Source organism: Leuciscus leuciscus, assembly GCF_965113295.1.
Source record: "Leuciscus leuciscus genome assembly, chromosome: 1".
NCBI classification, from domain to species: Eukaryota; Metazoa; Chordata; class Actinopteri; order Cypriniformes; family Leuciscidae; genus Leuciscus; species Leuciscus leuciscus.
Window position 1 is genome coordinate 42,371,949 of NC_138725.1, and position 19,733 is coordinate 42,391,681.

The 19,733-nt window shown below is 39.5% G+C and overlaps 1 protein-coding gene across 1 annotated transcript in view; it reads left to right on the plus strand.

The window, feature by feature from the left end:
- The first annotated feature begins 748 nt into the window (after positions 1-748).
- Positions 749-19,733, plus strand: part of olfm2a (olfactomedin 2a) — a 90,258-nt gene continuing 71,273 nt past the window's right edge. The window contains exon 1 of the mRNA XM_082183066.1: positions 749-1,213. Within this exon, the coding sequence (XP_082039192.1) occupies positions 1,157-1,213 (57 nt within the window). The 5' untranslated portion in view covers positions 749-1,156. The remainder of the gene's footprint in view (positions 1,214-19,733) is intronic.

A 19,733-nucleotide genomic window follows, 5' to 3' on the forward strand; every position in this document is an offset into this window, starting at 1 on the left:
AAGACCAAGACCAGACCAACACTCCTTAAATTATTCTAAAAGATTCTCATTTACTGCCTGAGAAATGTCTTATATTTAATCAGTGAATACAATTAGAATAATGAGGCACTATATAAAATTGATAAAAAATAAAAGCCATCTATTTCTGAAATATGCCACTGCCCGTGGCAACACTGTACTTTATAACTGAATGCTCATCCAGAAAACCTAAGCTACATTTCCTAAATATTTTATCAGTGTCTCCATGGCCTCTACAACAAAACAAAACAATATTCACCTCAAATTAAAATTTGATGTCCATTTATTTATTTAGTTGTTAAGTAGCCTTGTAATAACTGGGATAATGTGCAGTAAGCTGGTCATTATCACAAAATGAACTCCTTTAGGGTGATGCGAGACTCCGTCTGACTGCGTGCATTATCCCTTACTTAGAACTCTCTTTCACATGTAGAGAGCCACTAATACGCCGCTCAAAGTCTAATCCAATCATCAAAACGCCCGTATCATAATGTCATAGCTCTCCTGGGGACATGCATGTCATTTATCCCCATCTCAAAAATCCATTGTTTGTGCAACAGACTGAGCTGTCAAGGCAAAGCCTCCTCTTTCACCCTCCTCTCCCTCCCTCCCTCTCTCTCTCTCTCTCTCTCTCTCTCTCTCTCACACACACACACACACACACACTGAGCTTCATCTTGAGCAGGGCATTTCTTTTGAATCTGTTCCCAGAGCATCAAAGTGTGCTGCTCCTAGTGTCGGAGCATCGCAAGCACATTAGTCACCTTCCAACCTCTGCAACTGGAGCTCGGTCAGTCGATCCCACTTCAAAAAAGCCTGCTGAGAGGGGAACAGCTATTATACTTAATTTCCCGAGCCCGTTTACAACTCTGACCTCTTGGTGGCGGTCACAAGCGAAAGACAGGGTACTAATCATAAAACACAAGGCGGCTCGTTGTGCCGTGCACAGTGGGGGTAATCTGCCTCCGTGAGCGGAATAAACCCCAGCGCGTGCCTCCTGTGATGTGGATGGATCGTCGCGCGCGCTCGACAGAACGCTGACAGAATCCTGCGCGGACCGCGAGGAAAGCAGGCGAGCTCTGAAAAACGAAAGTGTCCAAGTGCTGGTGGTGGTCGGAACGCTGTCATTTCGAGAGGAATGCATCTCTTCAGTGCCATGTTCCTGCTGCTAATGTTATCCACTATACCCTGCGAGGTAAGATGCCTTCGTAGCATGCGAAACACTGCTCGTATTCGTCATCACAGCCTGTGTTGTGTGTAAATACGCATTGTTGCGAGATGCACAGTGGCTTCTTTTGATTATCAGATTTTAGACAAGCTCTAATTAGCTCATTGGAGGTTAATGGTTGAATCACTGTTGAATTGTTTGGATTAATCTCAAGTGAGCGTCTCGGCACGCAGGGAACATTTTCTAAGAATCTGGGAACTCGATTAAGAGGAGGACAGCTCGAGGACTGAAAAGTTGCGCAATGAATCACAAGCAGACTTGTGTTTGTTGAAGCGCAGTTCGTATTGTTACAGGAGCACTTGTAAGAGCTGTTTGTCGTTTGTTCTCCTCGAGTGTAAGATTTCCTCGCGCTGGATGACGAGAACTGATGTGACAGATGTGAACTGAAGTGAAGGACATGCACATTAAATGACCCGGAAATATTCTTACCAAATCAGACATGTGAAAAATGTTTATAGACTCGCCAAAACTACTCTTAGTCGTTACTCTTTTAGTCGTTGTCATTTACATGTCAGCTATCAACTATCTTTTTTGAATATATTTTATATATTCTATATATATATTATAGATCTATATTTTTTTGAATACTTATTATTGTGTAAAAGACGCGATTTCACGCGATTGGAAACTATGGCCCGATTGGTCAGGACCATGGACAGCGATCAGCCAATCACCCGATTGCGTTTGTGATTGGCTGAAGTAGCCTTTCTACTGCAAGTTTTTGGGTGAATTATTACTCGTGCCGTGCCACAACATGAGGCAACTTTATAAAAGCTAGCAGTGGAATTAGTCAATATTTAATTTGAGGTTTAATTCTGCCATAAAGCGCAATAGTTGGGGAGACTGGGGAGTTCTGGAAACATGATTAGTTAACACCATTCATTTATCTGGAAATGAGATAATGACAGGGGTGACATCAATAAAATACATGACCACCACTCTTTAGTGTATGGTGACCGGAGATGCTGTAGGCTACAGTTTTAGTTTTGATGTGAGAAAGTACGACTTTGTGTTATAATTTGCTTTGAAATCATGCAAATGACAGAACTGGTGTCAGAACTGAACAGAAAGGGCAGTTGTACAGTAAACATTTCCAGTTTACTTCTGCTGCATTTGATACAATTGTAAGAGTGGCTAAAACACACACACACACACACACACACACGCACACACGCACGCACGCACGCACGCACACACACACACGCACAAAGTCTGTTATGTTGCTACCCTATCTTTTTATTTTATTTTATTTGCTACTTTATATATGGCCTTATATGTTTCCTGTATGTTTACCATTGCGAATTAAGTTGTTTCAAATGAAATGAAGGTGGTGAGATGGATTGGTTAGGTAATAATTATTCAGAACAAGTAAATCTTGATTACCACAATACGTTCATGCACCAAATTTAAAATGTCCATGTTTTCTGTTGACACAACCCGCCCAGTTACTGAGCTAGGATGTAATATCGGCACTCTTGATACTTGACACCAATTTACACATATTATTATGGATTCAATTTTAGAAGATAAGCTGTAGAAGAAGGAATATGAAAATAATTCCAAAATAAGGCAAAAAAAAATGCCTCTGTCATTATTTTATTTTATTTTTATTTTATTTTATAAAAAAAAAATATAAAAATAATTTAAGAACTATTTTCATTATTGCACGCTATTTTATTTTAACGTGTTAATGTTTTTGTAAGTAAAAAATAATTTGAATAAAACCCGAGAGCATGTGACATCCTGCTATGTGTCATAATTAGAGACTGGAGATGATGCATTAGATTAGATGTAACCTGTGCGCTCTATAAAACAGTATGTTAAGCAGTCTGCGAATGATTTTAATATTAGAGGAAAGGAAATGATACGGTACAAGATGTGTGCACAGTTTGCAAATTTGCCAGTAGTTCTGTTCCAGACATACATTAGGATATGTAAATGAGAACGCATCAGCAAAAGATATGAGAGTCCTGTAGGCATGCGTAGGAATGTATATTTCCGTTTCTTCACCATAAACTCCTCATAATTGGCCCTAGGGGACAATTTGTTGTAAGTGTTTGCATTAAATATTAAATGGAGAAGAGAAAAAATGGCAACACCCATCTCCCTGATGTAGCAATGTAGACATAAAAAATTGATGAATTCTTTTGGTGTGTCTCTGTCCTGCTAGGAATACTTCACATGGGATGCAAAGAAACATCCACATACATGGAAACACAAAAAATTGTAACCATACACACATATGAACACTCTCATGAAATATGCAACATGTTTTAATGAGACAGATGCACTTGTTCGCTCACGACGTGTGTTTGTTGAGTAGTACCCATCATGCCCTGGGGTCATGACAACCAGTGATACAGATGGACGCCTACTTGACCTTGGCAATTCCCTTTTTATGATGGGGCTGCATCGCTTGCATTCACTTAGCACACTTCACACGCTTTCACACTGTGTGTACGTCTATGCATCTGTGTGAGTGTTTATGTGTCTGTGCATTGAGTCCTTAAATAAGCACAGAGGATGAAATTCTATTAAGGCCATAAAACTGGATGAAACCGGGTTTAATTAGGCTCAGGGAAAATGTAGTTTAAAGCAGAATGCAAATTAGCAACAATAACAGTTTAACGAATTAAAAGCTCGTTTTGTGCTCAGCTCTCTGCGATTATTCACTCAATAATCATTTTCTCAAATCTGTGCACACACCTTTGTTACACTGGATGCACATGTAAATGACATTTTTGCTTTTTTTCCCCCAAGCACGTAACGCATTGTATAATTTATGGTCTCTGTGTGTTAAACCATTTCAGTCTGTATCAACTGATGTACGTTTATTGGGGTCTCATCTTCTTAATTAGTTTGGAGTGACTGCTCACAGTTGGAATTGGATCTATTGACTGCTATCATTAGCGCAGTTCAAAGCTAGGCGGCGGCGCTAACACACAGAAGAAATCGTGCATCTTAAAGAAACTTTAATTAGTTTATTTTAAAATGTTATTAAATCTATGCGTTTAAGTGTAAAGCACATACTTTATACGATACCGCAGCCACGCAATGACAGACAAATGATTAGCCACAAATCTGCTTGCAATCAACATCTTCATCAAATGTAATTAGCCAGTGCTTTAGAGGCAAACACGCTAGCTCAGATATACAGCTCAAGGGGCCCAATGGATGTGTCTGATCATTCCTTGCTTTAATGGCATCACAGAGCTGTCAGGAGAGCATCGGATATCTCCTTTCAGCTGGAAGGCAGTGCTTCCATTTGAAGCCGTCCATGAATGAAATGATCATTTTTCAAAAAACTATATGGGAGGTAGGGGTGTGAATCGTCACTGGTCTCACAATTCAATTCGATTATGATTATCATGTCAACGATTGGATTGGATTGGATATCACGATGCATTGCATCCTCACTTTTTAATATTACTGCACATGCCTATTCGTCAATGAATACAAAAAGTGAACTCACATAACATTTTTCAATTAAGCATTACGTTTATTTACTTAATAATTTTAAGGCAACGGGTTTCCTAAAATGTTTTAAGTTAAGTCAACTGATCACTTTTTGTATTCATTCACGAGTTCACACTTACGAATGATCCGGTTATGCGTATTTGGCGTGCTGTTTGGGGGGAGGGCTCCGAGCTCCGAAATTGGGCCCGAACCCAGAGTACTCCCCCCATCTCTGGTTAGGAAGATAACCATGCAAGTGTGAGGAGATGGGGTGGTGGAGGGATGCTGAAAACTGTCGAGGAATATGGGTGAGTCGACTGCGTATATTTATAGGTTTAACTCATGCTGATTGAGTGGACCTGTTGATTACTGATTGATGACAGCTTGCTTGAAATGACTTGATTGCTTGATCATTAGAACGTGTTCCTCCCGAACCTTGTTAATAAAACATTTGACAAATAGGCATGTGCAGTAATATTAAAAAGTGAGGATGCAATGCATCGTGATATCATCGTGAACTGAACACTGTAAGACTTGAGAAATGAGATAAATGCCAGGCAGTCTACTTGAGGCCCTGAGAGGACAAAGGACCTCTCTGGAAATTAACATTTGAACTCCCCCTTGTGCACTATCGAGACGAAAGTCTCACCTCCGAGTCATCCTAATCTACATTTCATTCCCTCATCCCCCACTCCTTCTCCCCCATGCGAAGATCACCAAAAACTCACCCAAGAATCTAAATGGTTTAATGTGAATGATTATCATCGAGTATTATGCATGTTTGGTATCATTTGAAATGTCTTAGTGCGACTGGTACAAATGTCTCATTTCCAAATAAGTAAAACAAAAGGTAATACGGTTTTTAAGAGTTTAGAGATAACTGGCACACAAAGGAAGGTGGTCTCATGGCAAATGGTCTCATACCCCCAAAAGGTGTAACCTCTGAATGCAAATTTCCATTGTTAGCAGATGTTTCCATGTGAAAGAGGTTCTGTCTATATAATGAAATGCAGCAAAGGGCTAAATGGCCCATGATGCTAAGAGTGACCTTAGCATCATGTATTTTAATGTTAGGTTTACATCTTTTCACTTTATTCCAGAGCATTTGGTGTTTTGTATCGATTATCTTTGAATTGGTTATGAAATTGTCATGATACATTTACCTGACATAATAAATTGTTACATTTGATTATTCTAACTGACTTTGACATTATTTTCATTAAAGAGTTAAAAAGAATAGTCAAACTTTCGCTCACATTTAGTGATGCACAGCTATCATTAAAACCTTTTAATTTATGGAGTCAGATGAAATAACGAGAGAATACATATTCAAATGTATTGCATTTAATCAAAAAATACTTTGCCTCGAGAAAAGACAGTAACACGTAGACCTTCCGCGCTGATCGGATGCCGGACTTTGGGCCGATCGAGCGCGAGCTTACAACCGCTATGCTTGATTTATTTTATGAACACGCCACAAAGCCAATGCCATCACACTCAACAACAATCGGGTTTGCTGTATTTTTGCTAAACAACCGAACTCGCTAGAGTGCACATTTGGGAATCTGTGTTGCAGATTTGGCACATTTGTCAGAAAGAAATCTTTAGAGTCTAGAAACTCATTACAGCTAAATACACAAGTCTCCCTATGTATTTCAATTCTGAGAAGGATGAAATTATTTTTAGATGATGCCATGTGTCATAATTTTTTTAGATGAGACATTATTTTTGTGCAAACCAAAGAAACTGAACTGAAACATCTAGTTTGTTTCTGCTAACAGGTGCTGCAAGGGCAGAATTTCCAAACACAACTTTTGCCTACAACACAAATAACAATTTGCAAATAAAATGATTTAATTTGTTAAATTGTTAAATATTTAAGTACTACTTCAGTGATTTATTTTTGTTGAATCCTCTGTTGACCTGTTATGATTACATGCACAATGCAATGAACTGAAACTACACACATTGTATACTGTGTAAATAATTATTACGTTTGGTTAGTAGCTAGAACTTCTCAGTTTCGCAGAACAGTTGTATTATTATTACCCCAACAGCTCTTCTAATAATGAATGACGACAGTTCAGTGGCGTTTTTTTTTAAGCTTATACATTATACTTATAAATACCCGACACAAAAGTTGCATTAAGTGGAATATGTGCGTGTAATTCACCAATAAACGGTAATTCACCACAGCCAGCAGCGCAGACAGCTTTTTATCACGGACAGACGGATTTAAAGTACTTGGATGACAAAATAAATGTTATACAACCTATTTTATTTCTGAAGTGAAACATACTAGGCTATATTCCAAAAGATCAGGGGCTTTTGACAATACATCAAGGGCTTAAGCCCCCAAAGCCCTCCCACTCGCAACGCCACACACACTTGCACGCACATACTCACGCACACTCAAGCTCACACACTGTACATTTTTAAATAGTGGGTGCATTTTTTATTACTCGCTTTTGTGTTTCGCCTCCCTCCGCCATTGTACGCTTGCACGAGAAGTGTGAATGTGACAAATGACGTCAGAGAAATGTCAGTAGGCTATAATCGATTATGGTCTATTACTGCATCGCTACAGAATCGTCCGCATCGCGATGCAGCGATTATTTTCAACACCCCTAATGGGACGCTTGGTGGCCAGACTTTTCTAGCCCCCAGAGACGCTACGATGCGGAGCCGTCACTTTTAGCAAGTAAAATGAGGATGTTGTCTGTTTACTCACTATTTAGCCCTATTATATCAAACCCTCTGCTGGGGAGAGGTGCTAATTGGTTGCGACTGTGAGACAAAACCCTCATAAGTTGATTAAAATCTTTTTGCAGCCCATTTTTTTTTCACCCTTCGTTTCGTAAATACACCAGAGATGTGCATCAGAAGCAAATGGCTGCAATTGTTTAATAAGAATGTTTAAATGCGCAGGCCTTTGAGAAATAGAGAAGCACCCACTGTGGAAAGCCGCCCAGCTGGAGTGAAGTGAAATGATCTCCTTTGGACCTGCTGTTCGCTAGAAACTCGTTTGAATGCAGTCATTTTATAATAAGCTCAGTAGAAACTGACTGCCGCAGTCCTGAGATTTTATTAAGAGGGAAATATGAGATAAAATGAATAATGTCAGTTAAGCTGCTGCCAGATGGAATTTCTGCACTTCTTGTAAGAGTTATTAGTCACTCGGGGGTCAAGCGAAGCTTCCCATGAACCGTAAGAATAGGTGTCTTTTAATTCACAGCTGGTCAAAACATAATTTTTTATCTTTGCCTATATTGTGGGCTTGTGAAATAGTGTCCAAGTAGGATCTATTCTAATAAGCAACTGGTGGCATCATGATCCAGCCAGATTTGGTCAGGATGGAGTGCTTGCGTGGCACTGGACCAATGCGACCAGGATACGGGCAGCTGCCTGGAGACTATCACTACTTTCGGTGCACATCCAGGCTAAAGAAAGCTTTGCAGTGAAAGCCCATTCTTTGAATTATGAATGGATGGTGCAGTCCAAGTCAGTTCGTCTTGCCCACCAGCTAAAAGGCCTATTATACACCCATTTGATCAGATGTGAGATAATGTGCGTGAACCTATTAGGCCTCCTTTCTAAAGTTAGCTTGGCAATGAAAATGGCCTCATAGTGGATTTTGGCTGTTGAGAGCCTAATAAATATCAGGAGCGGTGACGGTGCTCTTGGACGGCGGTCAAAAGGGGGCAGTGACGTGTTACAAAGCTTCAGTCGCCTTTGAGATCAAGGACATGCAGGAAGGTCGGACAGGATGTGCTCTGCCAGCCATCGGTCCGACTTCCAATTGGGGAATTAGATAAATGAAAAGGCCCAGGACCAGCGGCATAAATCTCTCCACCAGAACTCATAGCACGAACAAGAGCTGCCAGCAGACCAACAGCTGCTCTCCATTTCACTAACACCACAGGCTGTCACCCTCCAGCTCCTGCATGGTTTCCCACTGAAGCTAAGAACGGTTGAGTCTGGGGTCTACTTGGATGGGAGAGCTCTTGGGGAAAGCTAAGATTGCTGGTGGAAGAGGTGCTATTGAAGGAATGAGTGACTGAGGTTACGCCCACTGAGTGGCAAAAAGACTGAGCGGCATCATTGGTTTTCAGCGTGAATGCCACGAAAAACACACAAAACACATCTAAAATGGGTAAGAGATTTGCGATTGACTGTTCAACTAGATTTGACAAGAAATCGGAGGTATATTTTTTTTACAGACTGCTGAAAGCTACAGAACAGAGAAGCAAATGTATCGCTGTACTTCATAGAAACAACTGGCTTCAAATCATACCCTATATATTGTATTGTTATATTTTGTATTACCTCATCAATTAAATATTTTCCAACTTATATTCTGCATAATTGGATTTTTAAATAAACACTGATGAAAAACCATACAAGTTTTAGGGCTGGATGATATATAGTCTCGCGTAGCCAGACCTTCAGACTGACGGCAGAAGGTCTGGACTCTATCTGAGCTTTTCTTGGCCAAGGACCGCCCAAGAGGACGTTTGACTGACATGTAACCCAACCAATCACAGTTCGTTTTGTTCTGCGTCATGTTTAGGGGCGTGGCAATATAATGTCGATGTCCCTACAATAACAGAACGGTGTGCATCTAATAAATTATTCATTCATGAACGTTGTGCAAGTTTACTGCAACAATTGAGCCGCGAACTTCACATACTTTTTGAAAATCCAGCGTTTAATTGATCCTGGCAAGCGCTATTGTCGCAGTTGTAAACACAATGGCTTTCTTCTTCCACGAGGGGTTTTGGCATCACGGCATTTGTTTCCAGGCGGGCCGATAAAGAATGCGACACACACGTCTCCCGGACATCCTGTAGAATTCAATCAATCAGATCGCGACTTCGAAACTCCTGAAGTGTTTCCAGAAAAGTGTGCCATATGCATCAGACGTTCAGCCAACGGTTTGTGGGCGTGACGTCTGAGGCTGAGACTAGATGATATATAACATTGATATAAGGGATCACCCGGATTTAGACTTACCTTATATTGTATTTATTTAAAGCTTTCACACTTACAGGCAAATTTGCTTTATGTATTTCCCTGGCATCGAAATCAGGCACATATAAATGTCAGGAAACACGATTCCTGGCTGCATGTCAATGCCAATCTATGGATCACTGGATCTTTGGTAAGTTGTAAGGAACACTATAGAGATTCCCCTATTAAATCCAGTCACACAGCAGCTCTTTTGCCACTCAGTCTGGCTGAGGGGGGTGTGTTCTGGTGGGAAAGTGACGTCAATGGATACCCTCTATTGAGGCCAGCAAAGGCTGTTCACTTGGTGGTCTGTGTTAGTCCTATAGTATACTTTCCTTATCTATGTTCCACTCCAGCTTGCGGACTGTCTGCGTGACGTAATTCCTAATGTCTGCGCACACTATTCACATGCAGCCAGACACGCGCAGACAATATCGCATTTGCGAGTGATTTGAGCACTTGAAAAGAAAGGGCCAACGAGATAGCATGCGCACGGCGAACGTGCCTATCCTGGCTCACGGTCAAAGGAGAATACTTTGAAAGGCTTGCACGCTCAATTGTGCGAGATGAAGCAGAACGCGGAAAATGAAGTATACTGTACCTGAGCCTTAATGCCCCAAAATAATGATGGGGACATTATATTATAAAAGGCACTGTTCTTTATGAGATGTTAACCTGTCATGACTCTCTGTGGTCATTGTTTCTCAGAAAGGTTAGGGATGTAATCCTGGCAAAATTTTCCCATTATTTTCTATCATAGGTTGACCAGATGTCCCCTTTTTCTTGGTACAGTTCCCTTTTTTTTTTTTTTTTGGTAAGCGGTCCCTGGAAATGTCCCTGTTTTTTTTACTGTGAGTGCAAAACGGCCCACAGACTGAAACAACACAGAATATGCTAGATATTGCACAAGCTTGTTTTTTAAACACATACAGTGTGAAATGTTTCAGTTTTAGAAAAAAAGATTGAAAAACAGAAGACATTTAAAAACTATTAATAAGGCCTGTCAAGATGCTATACTAACAGGGGCACAGCGAGGACATAAAACTAGATAAAATAGTGACCGCCGCTCAGGCCTGCACTGGCTTTCCACAACATGCCCACCAAATTTCATGTTCCCCGGTGTTTCCGTGTCCCTGGTATCGTTGACGAAAAATTCAGTAGATGACAAAAAAAAAAAAAAAAAAAAACTTTGACAATCCCTATATGACCGCTTTCGCTAGCTACGCTAGCGGCGGTCATAATAATATATCAAGTGTTAAAAATACCTCATAATTATTACTTACCAATGTTAGCTTCTCTGTAGTTAACTGTGTAATAAATCATTTGAAGATTAATTAATTCATTTGTTATTCTAATTATTTAGAACGTAGGCCTATAGGATAGTTGGCCATTGTGACTCGGCAAGTTTTAGTGCTACAAGATACTCTAACTCTTATATACATCTACGTGTGTTGATGAATTTCATTTAGAGAAGTATAGCAGAGTATGATATACCATAGCTAATTAATTTACCATGGTCAAAATACACACAACTAAAATGGCCCCCTTGTAATTCATAATCAGATGTTAGTAATGACAAGGGTTTTCATTTCTGAAAATGGTCACCTTATGCAACGTAACTATATAAATATAAAAAACTACTAACTAATGCAACATGACCTTTCCTTTGTCCCATGAGTGTGTGCGTTTTTGCATAATGTATGTCGTTCACACCTGAGCCACGCAACAATCACAATGGCAGGTGGACCGAGAAATTAATGTTAATATTTTCATATGCGAAACATGCGGGGGCGTCTGGTTGTAATGATACTATAGTTGACATCATAATAATGTCACAGGCAGCGAATGAGCGGCACTAACAAGCAATGAGAAATGAATAAGCCTCCTCCCTTCGCCCACCTTCAAGTGTTCCCATTAACATTCAATTGTAGTGCATTACAATCAGGGAGCGCGTGCGGATGCAGGACTAGATGAGGCGATTGAATAGCCCAGCCTACACTGTGAGAGGTTGCTGATTAGGACCCACTGATGAGACTGTATTGTGTGTGGCACAGCGGAGGGGTCGAAATGTGGCCAGAATGCATGCATGCGTGGCACGCGCACTAGTCCATATATTTTTACATGTCCGGTGTGAGCAGAGATGCTACTGCTGTGTGACCGTTGTAGTGTTTGTGTGTTGTCTGCTGGAAAGAAGAACAAGAGAAGTGTGAGATTAGATTCTTGCTTTTGCCCCTCACATGACAGTCGTGCGAATACCTGCTGCTATCAATATTTATTTATTTATCCACATAAGAGAAGGCTCACAATATGTGTTGACACTACTGTGGGTCCTCACGACACAAACACACTGACTTGACACAGAGCTGTTTAGTTTGTAGCTGTAAAACGACATTATGTTAGCATTTTTTTAGCATAGTGTTTTGGGATTTATGAAAAAAAAAAAGGTATTTTATTCATAGTATCTACTTTAAAGTATTGTTCTTCGACATAAATTACAACAGTCATACTTCAAATGTGAATTTTGAAACCATTGCACGCTTTAAAAATGTAAGTTATATGTAAGTTGCTTAAACTTAAACACAGACCACATGCATTTTTATTGATTTATTCATAAATAAAAAACACTATTTTAAAAGACCATTAAAAAAATGGCAGACCATTGGAAATTAGGCGTTTATGTTGGCCTACAAATTCACTTTGCAGCTTGTTCCAAGTATGGATGCTTCTCAAACTGAAGGCTGTATCCTCGTGAGGCTTTGTTCTTCCAGTTTATTTGTAGGAAGTGCGCATGGCTGTGTCACACGTTTCTGTCCCCACAGTCATGGGACGAAAATACTAATAAAGGTTAAGTTAACCCAAAAATGAAAATTCTGTCACTAATTACTCACCCTCATGTCGTTCCAAACCCGTAAGACCTTCGTTCATCTTCAGATCAAAAATGAAGATCTTTTTAATGAAATCTCAGAGATTTCTGTCCCTCCATTGACAGTTACGCAAACTACCACTTTGATGCTTCATAAAGCAATTTAGTCAAAATCTTCTGAAGAGACTCGATCACTTTATATGATGAACAGATTGAATTTAGGCTTTTATTCACATTTAAAAATTGATCAGCGAAAAATAAACAGAAGCTCAACTGAACCTGCTTGGTGCATGAGATCAAACCTCAATAGTTCTTGCAGAAGATCAAATGTGCTGCGTAACACGAGACTGAACCGTTTTTTCAAACATTATAGTGTGACTTTGGGCGATTGAGATGACTGGGGGAAAAAAACCTGAATTCAACCTATAGCGTGCTCTATATAAACAATTAATCAATTTGTTTGTATTTTCAATTGTATATATTCTATCTATTATTGTTGCATCCCTACTTGCTACAAAGTACCTCCCAAAATATATATATATTGTTTTATGCTCACTTAACAATATATATAATATATATATATATATATATATATATATATATATATATTAGGGGTGGAACGGTACACAGAAGTCACGGTTCGGTTCATACCTCGTTCAGACATCACGTTTCGGTACAATGGAGGGAAAAGCAAAACAAAAATGCAGAAGGCTTGTGCATGTCTCAGGCTGTACCACCAAAGGAAAATAAATTACTTAAGCCTTTTATTTTTTAAATAAGTTTTATTAATAAAGTAAAGGCATAGAACCAGTTTATTTGTAGTGGACTGACAATAGTTTTATATAATTAGTTTATTAATTAAATTAATAAAAAGACAAAAAGACCTTGAGATATGTTTGGTAATTGTACCTGAATGAATTGAAAATTAATTTGCTACATTTCAGATTAATATATTTGTTTTCCTTAAAATGTTAATTAACAGTAACTGAAACACTTTGCAGTTTTAATGATGTCCTGTATAAACAAAATGACGGCGTATGTTTTTATGTTTCCACTGTTCGATCGCGTCCGCGCCTCACACACACGCAAATACTCACACACGGCTCTCTCTCTCTCTCTCTCTCTCTCTCTCTCTCTCTCTCTCTCTCTCTCTCTCTCTCTCTCTCTCTCACTCACACACACACACACACACACACACACACACACACACACACACACACACACACACACACACACACACACACACACACACACACACACACACACACACACACACACACACACACATTCCAGCATTGCAATCTTTACATCGCAGCCTGCTTCAGAGCTAAGGCGGGGCTACAGATTAGGTGCCCCCAGAGCCCGTCTACGGAGAGCCTGGTCACTCCCTATTAAGTCCTATTGTACCGAATTTTGGTTGTAGTTCCACCAGAGTTTCACTGGGGGCGATCGCCCATGAGTGCAAAATGAATGGGAGTCAATGGGGCTAGACGGCTAAATTTGTCTCTTTCACCCGATTGCCGTTGAGAAATCTCAGATTTGATTGTAGGTTTTGCAAGTTCAACATGGTTATAGGTCGAAAGTTGAATGAACGAGTACTTATGTCCTTTCGATTTCTTACAGGTTGAGTTGTTGTTGCCCATAACACGCTAGCATTCTGCTAATGAACGCTGATTGGTCAGTGAAGGACTGATTACGACCAGAGATACCGCTTGATGGCATCGTGGCATCCGAAGCGGGACCAGAAACAAACAAAACAAAAACTCTTCTAGCACGTGTATTTACCTGTGTCAGCTGTGTTGTCGATGCCTCGAGAGAAAAGAATGTGCAGAGCGCGAAAGCACCAAAGTGACTGAAGGATTGCCGTCTCTGTTCGTACGATGTGTATGACGTCATTGACATTTTAAAAGACTTTTTAAAGCAAATAAGTGTCTCTAAAAAATCTAACACCTAGCAATGTGTAATTTCTTTGCATCTCCTTTCGAATACAACATGCAAATTACTAGACAAAAAATGATATCCTGAGAAAAGTGGATTTTGAGGAGTATAGCGCCATAGACCTCCATTCATTCTGCACTCGCCTGCGAGCGCCCCCGCATGGACAGAGACGTGTTACTGCAGCCAGTCCAGAAACCGGAAGTAACCAGAGAGTGCTAATTCTCTTCCTATTAGACATTCTCTGGTGCCCCTAAAGAACCTGCGTATCTAACAGTAGTTCCGCATTACATTAATAAATTTGCACGCGAGTTTATTTATTTTTTATACCGTGTATTCTCCGTGTAAATTTATGCACCGAACCGTGAGGCCCGTACCGTTTCGGTTCAATACGAATACATGTACCGTTCCACCCCTAATATATATATATTGCTGTAACGTGTAGATTTAATGCAATGAACCTTTCAAATTTAGTGTTTAGTTTTTCATTGGAACTGACTACACAGTTTTGCTTGCTGGTGGACAAATAAAAACATGACAACAAAAAGACAAAGCCAGCTAATCAGATTGAAACTTCTCATACAATATTGTCGGATGCGACCATTTAACTAATGGATTCAGTATTTTTCCTTTACTAATTATTGTTAATTACAGAGTTTCTCCTCTGTAGAGTGATGTTTATGTTTCCATTTGTGGGGTAAGAAGCGGCAAACCTAAAAAGTAAGAGGCACTCAGAAGCTGTTAGTGATGTTTATGAACATTCAAACATCTGCTTGATGTATCCTTTACAGGTGTAGCGGCATTGCAGCAGTGTGTTTGGCTAAATTTGCGAAAAGTCACCCTTTGGGTGCTGGATCAGACCAGACCAAAAGAAATAAACAGTAAAAATGTTCCTAATGTTTCTACCTGAAAGCATGTTTGTCCTGGTGTGACACCACACTTCAGCGTGGCTCGGGGGAACAGTGGCCTAAGCTGACCACACCAGGTGTCTTGGCTGAGCTTTTATAGGCCTCTAGGTGCGTGAAGTTGTGATTTTCAAAAAGTGCAGATGTACGTATTGGACTGTCTTGCGGCCTAATGGATCACCAGACCCCACGTCCTTAGATGACAGTTTAGAGAAGGGTCTGTTTGCATGTCGTTCCCCAGGCGAGACCCCGAGGCTCATCTTTGCAGCAGAAGGCTGTAACATCGAAGCGTCACAACTCAATCCGCTCCCAAATATCTGTCACTTCCCTTTAACGGGCAAAATAAAAAAAGCCACGGGACCGTGCGAAATTTCACCCCGGCGTGCTCAGGTTGACATTATTAAATTACGTTTAGTACAGCTGGTACATGAAATTCTTCTTTTAGTTCTGCTGAATCTGTTCCGTCACCCAAGCGGCAGATTAACAGAGCATCCTGTTCAAGCAGCGTGTCATGCTTTTCTGCCTCTCTTTGTGTCGGGCTACGGCTCTTTCTGCTTGGTGGCGTGAATATCAGGCATGCGGTATCAGGTCTGCCGGCTCCCTCGGCTCTGCGGCCTTGACTCTAAGCAAATGTGACATTTTTCTGACAGCCGCGAGAGCAGCCCGTAAGAGGGCCCGTCCTGCTCTGCCCTACTAATACTGTACGCAGCCGCACACACTACCTCGTGACCTAATAAAACGTGCACACAAACACACCCCAACGAGACAACACATATCGGCTGGAGGTCGGGTCAGCTACGGCCAATCAAAAAGTATCCGGGCAAGAGGTTATCGTAATAATGGGACGGTAGGGCTGCTTGCCGGTGTGATCGCACGGTCGCTTTGCCTTTGTCTGATGTTGGCGTGTTGTCGTAACTACCTTCTGACCGGTTCCTGTGCGACCTTGCTTTCCACCACCAAATGAATCTTTTATGAGCTCTGCGATGTGGGTTTTCAGTGTAGAAGATTGGAATATAAATATGGCTGTTGCACACAGACCCTCAAGCCTCTGCGTGTGATATTAAACTCTTTATGCTGGGAATGGGCTCAGTGTGCGTCACCTGACTACATGCTTCACATTTATGTGTGGTGCGATGCATATGCATAATCATTTTTTTTTTATGTAAAAGGCAGCTTTGTTGTGGCCGAAAGAATTCACGATCTCACGATCAATCGCAGTGGTATCTATGCAACAGTTTCGTCTTAAAATAAAGCAGTCATCTTATCAATTTGGTAACAGAACAATGCACACTATAATTTGCTCTCAAAACTCTTAGCAACAAGGCATGACAGTACTAAATAGATTGACACAGTGTTTTAAATCTGCAGTCTCTTTGGTGTCAGTCTGCATTATGTTCCTTTCTACAAATAAATGTGGCCATCTGTTCACAATAAATTAAAATGTTATATTTAGAACACATCAACTGCAAAAGTGACACTATTGAAGAGTGAACTCTGAATGCAGAAGTTAAACATTTACACTGTCAACCAGTTTCGTTTTATTTGTGTAAAGAGCAAAAACACATACGAGATCTGATTATTTTCACATCGGATTTGGGCTACTTTGGGTTACTTATATGACATCTGGTCTTCTGATTCAGAAGTTTTCACAGTTTTTATGTGACAGATGTGATCTCGTCTAAAAAAGACTTTTTTTCAGTTATGGTTAGAGAATGGATGGTACTGTAATTCCTGTGTGTAAAACAAAATGTTTTGGGTCGGTAAGATTTTGAATTGTTTTTGAATGAAGTCTCTTATGCTCAACAAGGCCACGTTTATTTGATCAATATTACAGTTTTTACTGTATTATTGATCAAATAAACGTGGCCTTGTTGAGCATAAGAGATCACAAAATTTACTCTTTTAAATAAACGGTAACACTTTACTTAAAGCTTATATATATATATATATATATAAATATATATATATATAAATATATATATATATATATATATATATATATATATATATATATATAAAATGCATTATAAAAGTATTTTTAACATGCCTGGTAATGCACCTTATAATGGATTGTATAGTCTCATGAATAATTGTGCCCTGTTATACATTATAATACTGATCTATTCACTGTTACACAGCTTGTCACGGTTAGTTCAGATGAAGATGAAGAAAAAGGTTTAAACAGGTTTCTACAAACAAAAGGTTCTTTAATAAAACAAACTCAGGTAATCCAAAGGCGAGAAAAACAATACCAGACAACAACTGAATAAAAAGGAGGAACTTAAATACATGGTGGTGATGAGACAATGACAAACAGCTGTGATGATTAATGAGTGTCCATGACAACTAACCATTGGCCGGAAACTAGGAACAATGGAAACACAGGAAACAGGTGACTGATGAATGCAAACTAAAAGTCCATGAAAACGAAACTAAACACACAGAGCGTGACTCCCCTTTAGAAAGTATAATGCATTAAATCACAAATTCCAGATGTAACAAGGAATCTCCAAATATTATAATGCATTTTAACTTTGGTTACAATTATTTATGAAAAGATATAACACATTATAACATACATTATGAATATCTTTATAATGCATTATACATAAAAGCTTTAAGTAAAGTGTTACGACTTTAAAATGTAATTTATTCTTGTGATGCAGAGCTGAATTTTCAGCCACAATTACTCTTCAATGTCACACAATCCTTCAGAAATCCTTCTAATGTGCTGATTTGATGCTCAAGAAACATTTCCTGCAGGATTCTTTGATAAATAGAAAGATTGAAAAATAAACCTTTTGTAACATTATAAATCCTGCCACTTTTGATCAATTTAATGTATCCTTGATATTATTATTAATATAGTGAAGTGAAAGTGACATGTGAAGGCCAAGTATATGGTAACCCATACTCGGAATTTGTCCTCTGCATTTAACTCAGCCAAGTTGGTGCACACACATTAGGAGCAGTGAGTCGTGAACACACACACACACACACACTGCAAACTGTGAACACACACACCCGGAGCAGTGGGCAGCCATTCGCTACGGCGCCCGGGGAGCGATTGGGGGTTAGCTCAAGGGCACTAGGAGCCTAGCTCAAGGGCACTTCAGTCATTTCCTGCCGGTATTGAGAATTTAACCTGAAACCTCCGGGTTACCAGTTTGACTCTCTAACCAACAGGCCACGACTGCCCGTATAGTATTATTTTCTCAAAACGTAAACAGAAAATTATACTGACCCCAAACTTTTCTGACCCATCAATTCATTTTAGGCAGTGTTTTGCATTGCTGGAGAAAGGGTATTAATGTAAACACAGTTGGTAATATTTCAATTTATGCATTTGGCATACGCTTTTATCCAGCATACATTGCATTAAGGGTATACACTTGATCAGTTTATTTATTCCCTGAGAATCAAACCCATGACTTTTGCATTGTAAACGCTATTCTCTACTCTTTGAGTTACTATTATATGTTAAGTGAATGTAAACAGACAGGACAAAATACTGCTGTATCAATATATCAAGAACTGTGCATTAGTTCTTGCAGTGAAAATGCAGCCTAAATTTGTCCTCAGAAGAAAATGTTATCGCTCACAAGTTCGCAGTCTGGAGTTCTACGTTATATTTCATGCAATATCAACCATGTATTGGATGTTTCTTCTATTCCATTGGAGAAATGAAAGTAGAAACAGAGGCAGTCATTGACGTACATTAAGAGTGTAAAGCTATAAAATGAATGCAGATAATAAGGATTCTGAAGACAGTCTACAAGTTGTATGGACCACTTTTATGGTAATTTTGTGACCCTTCGCCATTCATCATAATTGCAAGGGGAAAAAAACAGTACATTACTCAAAATGTCTTCTTTTGTGGAAGAATTGCTTTATAGTGGATGTCATAGTTTAGATAATTTGATGTGGGAAGAATTTCATAAGAAATGTCAGCTCCAAACCTGAGCACAGTTCGAAGACATTGTTGAGATCTTCTGAAACTTTAGATGAGACAGTGCCTTTATTGTAGGGAGAGAAAAAAAAAAGATCTCCATTTAATCTCAATGGGATTATTCATGAAACACAAGCAGAATAATTTTTATGTAAATCATACGCGAAACCATTCATACGTAAAAGTGTCAGTTCAGTGGGAACATTTACGTGAGAAAGGATTTATAAACGATTTACACAGAAATTCATTCCGCTTGTGCTTCATGAAAAAGGGCCTTTGGTCTGTGAGAGAAACAATTGAGATATTAAAGAGATTTTCTTTTCTTTATACTAGCAACCCATTCCATGTCTTTTCTTTCTTGATTCCTCT